The 7,619-nt window shown below is 39.4% G+C and overlaps 1 protein-coding gene across 1 annotated transcript; it reads right to left on the reverse strand.

Annotated features, from left to right (window-relative positions):
- Positions 1-1,008: 1,008 nt before the first annotated feature.
- LOC141371627 (olfactory receptor 7G1-like) lies at positions 1,009-1,962 on the reverse strand. Its single transcript, XM_073887670.1, has one exon. The coding sequence runs from the start codon at positions 1,960-1,962 to the stop codon at positions 1,009-1,011; it is 954 nt and encodes a 317-aa protein (XP_073743771.1).
- Between the last annotated feature and the right edge of the window lie 5,657 nt (positions 1,963-7,619).

Genomic DNA, 7,619 nt, shown 5'->3' on the forward strand with positions numbered 1-7,619 from the left:
TCTCCTTAGCATGGAGGACATTAGGAGAAGGAAGGGAAAAATGAAGGGTGGGGGCAGAATTGGAGGGAGAGATGAACCGTGAGAGACTATGGACTCTGAGAAAAAACTCTGTTTGTTTTTTCTCCCTGGAGGGGGGATTGGTTAACCCAGTGATGGGTATTAAGGACGGCACGTACTGCATGGAGCACTGGGTGTTATATGAAAACAATGGATCGTGGATCACCACATCAAAAACTAATGATGTATTTTATGGTGACTAACATAACATAATAAAATTTTAAAAAAAAAGGTAAGTAGATTAAACTCTCCAATCAAAAGGTAGAGATTGGAAGAAAGATAAAGAAAACATGACGTGAATATAGGCTGTTTATGAGAGACTCATTATGGATTCACAAACACAAATAGACTTTAAATTTAAAAATAAAAAATACAGTCCAGGCAAATAGTTACCAAAAGAGAACTAATGTCAGGAGATAAAAATAGACTTTAAGTCAAAACTGTTAAAATAAACAAAGCAAGCAAGATGGAAAATAGATAAACAGATACACAGAAATAGAGATTAAAAGGTCAATAATCAAGACAATATAACAATTATAAACATACATACACCAAACAACAGAGCCTTAAAATACATGAAGCAAACATGACAGAAGTGAAGTAAGAAATACACGTTTCCACAATAATACTTAAGAGACTTCAATACATCACGTTCAACAATGCTTAGTATCACTGGATAGACTGATAAGAAATAATGAACTTGAAAAACATTATAAACAAACAAAACCTAACAGACACATGTGAACACTCTATCCAACAACAGCAAAAAATGCACTCTTCTCCAGAGCACCTGGAACATTCCTCAGGATAGATCATATGTTAGGCCACAAAGCAGTTTTCAGTAAATTTAAAAATATTGAAATCATTCAAAGTGTCTTTTCTAATCAACATGGTGTGAAGCTAGAAATCAGTAACTGAAGGACAAAAGGAAAATATACAAATATGCGGAAATTAAACAACACACTCCTGAAAAAACAATGATATCTTACTCATGAGTTTCTTCAAGGCTCCCTTCATGTCCCTGTTCCTCAGGCTGTAGATGAAGGGGTTCATCATTTGAGGGACAACAGTGTACATCATTGAAACCACTGCAGTGTTTCTGGAAGAGTTAGTAAGAGCAGAACTTATGTATACCCCCAAACCTGTCCCATAGAACAAAGACACAACTGACAGGTGAGACCCACAGGTGGAAAAAGCTTTATACTTCCCACCTGCTGATGGCATTCTCAAAACAGAGGATACTATCTGAGTATAAGAGAAAATGATTCCACACAGAGGAATACCGCCAAATATGCTAGTTGCAAAATATATCAGGATGTTATTGATGAGGGTGTCAGAACATGCAAGCTTGATGACCTGAACAACTTCACAGAAGAAGAGAGGGATTTCAAGGTCTGTGCAGAAGGTCAGTTGCAACACCATCAGACTGTGCATCAGGGCATCCACAATGTTAATGCACAAGGAGAGTAGAATCAGAAGGCCACAGAGGTGGGAGTTCATGATGACGGTGTACCTCAGTGGATGACAGATGGCCACATAGCGGTCATAAGCCATTACTGCAAGAAGAAAACTTTCCAAACTAGCAAAAACCAGGACAAAGTAGATCTGTGTGAGGCAGCCTGTATAAGTGATGCTCTGATTCTGTGCTTGGATGTTCACCAGCATCTTTGGGATGGTGGTTGTGCTTAAACAGATGTCAGTAAAGGACAGGTTGGAGAGGAAGAAGTACATGGGGGTGTGGAGGTGGGAGTCGGAGCTGACAGCCAGGATGATGAGCAAGTTTCCCAGGATGGTGACCAGGTATATGAATAGAAACAGAATAAAGAGAAGGGGCTTCAGTTCCGGATCCTCTGTCACTTCCAAAAGAAGGAATTCTGAAACCCCTGTTTTGTTTCTGGGTCCCATGTTGTTGATGAATCTGATGGAGAAGGTGGAGTGACAACACAATCAAATGTGTGTTTTCTAGACCAGCAGGTGAAGCATCACCAGAGACAAACACTGTTTTAGGATGGGATGGAGACTAATAGAGAGGGATAAGAAGTGGGTGCTTTCTGTATGTATATTATTCTGTTCCTTTAACAAAAACCTGAAGTTGATACAGCAGAGTGTCATCCATTGTTAATTCCTAAAAGGGTTAACAGGTGGCCATTTTTTAATATTGCCCTATCTATATCATTTTGATTATTTGAAACATTTGGTAATTTTATAAAGAGAAACAGACTGGGGAGGCAGCTGAAGATTCTGTCTGGATCCCCAGAGACCTCAGAGGCAAGCACCTGAGATAATACATAAGTATGTCAAGAACCAAGAATGGGAAGATAAAGTGAACTTTACCAAATATTCCCTGCCCTCTTACCTCCACAAAATTGTAAGTAAATGTCAGAGACTTGTCTAACAGTCATCCTATTTTTTAAAAAAGCAGATTTCTAGGGGGGTGGGGGGATGGGTTAGCCTGGTGATGGGTATTGAGGAGGGCACGTTTTGCATGGTGCACTGGGTATTATGAACAAACAATGAATCATGGAACACTGCATCAAAAACTAATGATGTAATATATGGTGATTAACATAACAATAAAAAAAATTAAAAAAATATTTTAGAAGGGAAAGAATATCTGAGGCACCCGTCTGGCTCAGTCAGAAGAGCATGTGACTCTTGATCTTGGGGTCCTGAGTTTGAGGCCCACATTGGGTGTAGAGATTACTTAAATAAACAAAAACTTTAGAAGGAAAAAAAAATAAATAAAAATAAAATAAAAAAGCAGATTTCTACTCATCAAGAAATGGCCCTGGCCATACTAGAGAGTGAGTACATTAGTAAATGGAGGTACTTGAAATTGGTACAAAATACAAGGATGTGAAGAGAATCCCAGACAGGCATGAGGACCCTGGATGACTTGATTCCATTCATCTGGTACATGTACTCTCTTCGCAACTTCCCCTGGATGAACCTATAGTGAAACACCTGCCCTCATTTCCAAACATCCATGTAGGTTACCTGGCTGGCATCACAGTGGAATGATGATTGACATTTCCCCTGAAGGCGCCGTCTGGGAGATTTGTACTCAGAAAGGGCAGAAGGACTGAATGAGACCTAGGCTCCTGAGCAAGAAGGATCATCTATGGGAGGAGGCCCAATTATGCTACTGCTTTTCATGGGAAGGATTGCTGAAATAAGCGGTCACAGGCAGATTGCAGTCTCTGTATCCCTAGAGGTTCAATTTCCAAAGCTCCTCATTAGTCAAACAATTTTATTGTCACTGAGATCCCAGGCAAGTGCAAATCCTTCAAGACCAAGAATCAAGAAGGAAGGAATTTCCTGACCCTGTGAGGCCCAGTATATACCATGTACTTTTCTCCACCTGTGTCTGCTTATCTCCATTTCAAATTCTTGGTAAATGTGGACACGCCATCCTTCTCTAATTGGATAAGAGTCTTCTAAGTTATGGATAAAGATATTGCTATCTAATCAATGACATCAGGAATTCTGATACCTTTTTGAGGTGTGAGAATACAGTGTGAATGTTTATATATATTATATATATTTTAATATATCTTACCATATTATACGTATTGTTAATTATGTATATTATATAAATAAAATATTTAAAAACATAGCTATATTATTATAAAAATGCAAACACTCTGAGGTTTATCTCTCTGTGTCCTTAATGTTTCCTGAACATTAATCTTCACTGTGTATACACAGAGCACATACAATATGTTTTATATAATAGATTTTAATCTATTCCCTGTGACAATTCTCTGATTAACTCACAGATCTGCTACTCCCATTTTAGGTTTTCACAGTCATATTTTCTTTTCTTTTTTTTTTCAAGTTTTTATTTAAATTCCAGTCAGTTGGAGTGCCTGGGTGGCTCAGTCGATTAAGCATCTGCCTTCAGCTCAGGTCATGATCTCAGGGTCCTGGGATTGAGCCCTGCATAGGGCTCCCTGCTCAGCGTGGAGTCTGCTTGTCGCTCTCCCTCCCCCTGTGCTTTCTCTCTCTCTCTCTCTCATGCTCTCTCTTAAATAAGTAAATAAATAAAATCTTTTTTCAAAAGTAAGTAAATTCCAGTTAACATACAGTACAATATTGGTTTCAGGAGTAGAATTCAGTGATTCATCACTTACATAGAACACCCAGTGCTCATCACAAGTGCCCTCCTTAATACCCCTCACCCATTCAGCCCATCCCCATGTACTTCCCTCCATCAACCCCTAGTTTGTTCCCTGTAGTTAAGAGTCTCTTATGGTAAACAAACTGAGGGTTGCTGGAGTGGTGGGGGGTGGGAGGATGGGGGGTAGGTGATGGACAGTGGAGAGGGTATGTGTATGGTGAGCACTGTGAATTGTGTAAGACTGATGAATCACAGACCTGTAACCCTGAAAAAATTATACATTATATGTTAATAAAAATAAATTAATAATAAAAAGAGTCTTATGGTTTGCTTTTCTCTCTCTCTTTTCCCCCTCCCATATGTTCATCTGTTTTATTTCTTAAATTCCACATGAGTGAAATCATATGGTATTTGTCTTTCTCTGACTGACTTATTTCACTTAGCATAATACACTCTAGCTCCATCCACACTGTTGCAAATGGCAATATTCATTCTTTTTGGTGGTTGAGAAATATTCCATTATATATATATATGTATATCTATCTATCTATCTATCTATCTATCTATCTATATATATATATATACACACCACATCTTCTTTATCCATTCATCAGTCGATGGACACTTGGGCTCTTTCCATAGTTTGGCTATTTGATAATGCTGCTATAAACAGCAGGGTGCATGTGCCCCTTCAAATCAGTATTTTTGTATTCTTTGGGCCAATACCTAGTAGTGCAATTGCTGGACTGTAAGATAATTCTATTTTTAAATTTTTTTAAAGATTTTATTTATTTATTTGACAGAGAGAGACACAGCGAGAGCAGGAACACAAGCAGGGGGAGTGGGGGAGGGAGAAGCAGGCTTCCCGCCGAGCAGGGAGCCCAATGCGGGGCTCGATCCCAGGACCCTGGGATCATGACCTGAGCTGAAGGCAGACACTTAACAACTGAGCCACCCAGGCTACCCTATTTTTAAATTTTTGAGGAACCTCCATACTGTTTCCAGAGTGGCTGTTCCAGTTTGCATTCCCACCAACAGTGTAAGAGGGTTCCCCTTTCTCCACATCCTCACCAACACCTGTTGTTTCCTATGTTGTTGATTTTAGCCATTCTGACTGGTGTCACAGTCATCCTTTTTGTTGTTGTTGTTGTTATTTATTTATATTTTTAATGTACAGCTCCACTTATTTTTTTAATTTTTTATTATGTTATGTTAGTCACCATACAGTGCATCATTAGTTTTTGATGTAGTGATCCATGGTTAATTGTTTGTACATAACACCCAGTGCTCCATGCAATACATGCCCTCCTTAATACCCATCACCAGGCTAACCCTTCCCCTCCTCCCCTCTAAAACCCTCAGTTTGTTTCTCAGAGTCCAGAGTCTCTCATGGTTCATCTCTCCCTCTGATTTCCCCCCCTTCATTTTTCCCTTCCTTTGCCTAATGTCCTCCATGCTATTCGTTATGTTCCACAAATAAGTGAAACCATATGCTAATTGACTTTCTCTGCCTGACTTATTTCACTTAGCATAATCTCCTCCAGTTCCGTCCATGTTGTTGCAAATGGTGGGTATTCATCCTTTCTGATGGCTGAGTAATATTCCGTTGTATATATGGACCACATCTTCCTTATCCAATGAATGGATAAAGAAGAATCCATTCATTGGATAAGGAAGATGCCCATTGAAGGGCATCTCAGCTCTTTCTACAGTTTGGCTATTGTAGACATTGCTGCTATGAACATTGGGGTGAATGTGGCCCTTCTTTTCACAACATCTGTATCTTTGGGGTAAATACCCAGTAGTGCAATTGCTGGGTCATAGGGTAGACACATAGATCAATGGAACAGAATAGAGAGCCCAGATATGGGCCCTCAACTCTTGCATGTCAACTAGGACAAAGAAGGAAAAATATCCAATGGAAAAAAGACAGTCTCTTCAATAAGTGGTGCTGGGAAAATTGGACAGCCACATGCAGAATAATGAAACTCGACCATTCTCCAACACCATTCACAAAGATAAACTCAAAATGGATGAAAGACCTCAATGTGAGACAGGAATCCATCAAAGTCCTAGAGGAGAACATAGGCAGTAACCTCTTTGACATCAGCCACAACAACTTCTTTCAAGACACGTCTCCAAAGGCAAGGGAAACAAAAGCGAAAATGAACTTTTGGGACTTCATTAAGATAAAAAGCTTCTGCACAGCAAAGGAAACAATCAACAAAATGAAGAGGCAACCCACAGAATGGGAGAAGATATTTGTAAATGATATTACAGATAAAGGACTGGTATCCAAGATCTATAAAGAACTTCTCAAACTAAACACCCAAAAAACAAATAATCAAGTCACAAAATGGACAGAAGATATGAACAGACACTTCTCCAAAGAAGACATACAAATGGCTAACAGACACATGAAAAAATGTTCCACATACTAGCCATCAGGGAAATACAAATCAAAACAGCAATAAAATACCACCTTACACCAGTTCTAATGGCAAAAATTAACAAGACAGGGAGCAACAAATGTTGGTGAGGACGTGGAGAAAGGGGAACCCTCTTACACTGTTGGTGCAAATGCAAGCTGGTACAGCCACTCTGGAAAACAGTATGGAGGTTGCTCAAGATGTTAAAAAAATAGAGCTACCCTATGACCCAGCAACTGCACTACTAGGTATTTTTTTTAAAGATTTTATTTATTTGAGAGAGAGAGAGAGAGTGAGCAGGAGCTGGTGGCAGGGAGAGGAAAGGGAGGAAGAGGGAGAAGCCGACTTCCTGCTTCCCGGCTGATCAGGGAGCCTGATGCAGGGCTCCATCCCAGGACCCTGAGGTCATGACTGGAGCTGAAGGTAATCGCTTAATTGACTGAGTTACCTAGGCACCCCCAAAACCTCATTGTTTCTGACCAGTTACAGGAGACTATGGGTTCTTCTATTTTGGCAATGTATAAATGTAGATAGTTGGTAAATCAAACAATTACAAAGTGCCTTTCAAATTCTTACAGGTTTTTTTCAGTCTTTAGTTGATTGTTTTATAACTTGCTTGATTTTTACTGAATGTGTGCTGTGACAATTTGGGAAATACATCACATTGGTTTTTCTCTGTGTTTCCTAGAAAAGTTTTTTTTTCATTTTTTTATTATTATTATGTTATGTTAATCACCATACATTACATCATTAGTTTTTGATGTAGTGTTCCATGATTCATTATTTGCATATAACACCCAGTGCTCCAAGCAGAACGTGCCTTCCTTAATGCCCATCACCAGGCAAACCCATCCTCCCATCCCCCCTCCCCTCTAGAACCCTCAGTTTGTTTTTCAGAGTCCATCATCTCTTATGGTTCATCTCCCCCTCCAATTTCCTCCCTTCATTCTTCCTCTCCTGCTATCATCTTCTTCTTCTTCTTCTTCTTCTTCTTCTTCTTCTTCTTCTTCTTC

This window comes from Callorhinus ursinus, unplaced genomic scaffold (assembly GCF_003265705.2).
Source record: "Callorhinus ursinus isolate GAN/ISIS: 27379988/994484 unplaced genomic scaffold, GSC_fseal_2.0 scaffold82, whole genome shotgun sequence".
NCBI classification, from domain to species: domain Eukaryota; kingdom Metazoa; phylum Chordata; class Mammalia; order Carnivora; family Otariidae; genus Callorhinus; species Callorhinus ursinus.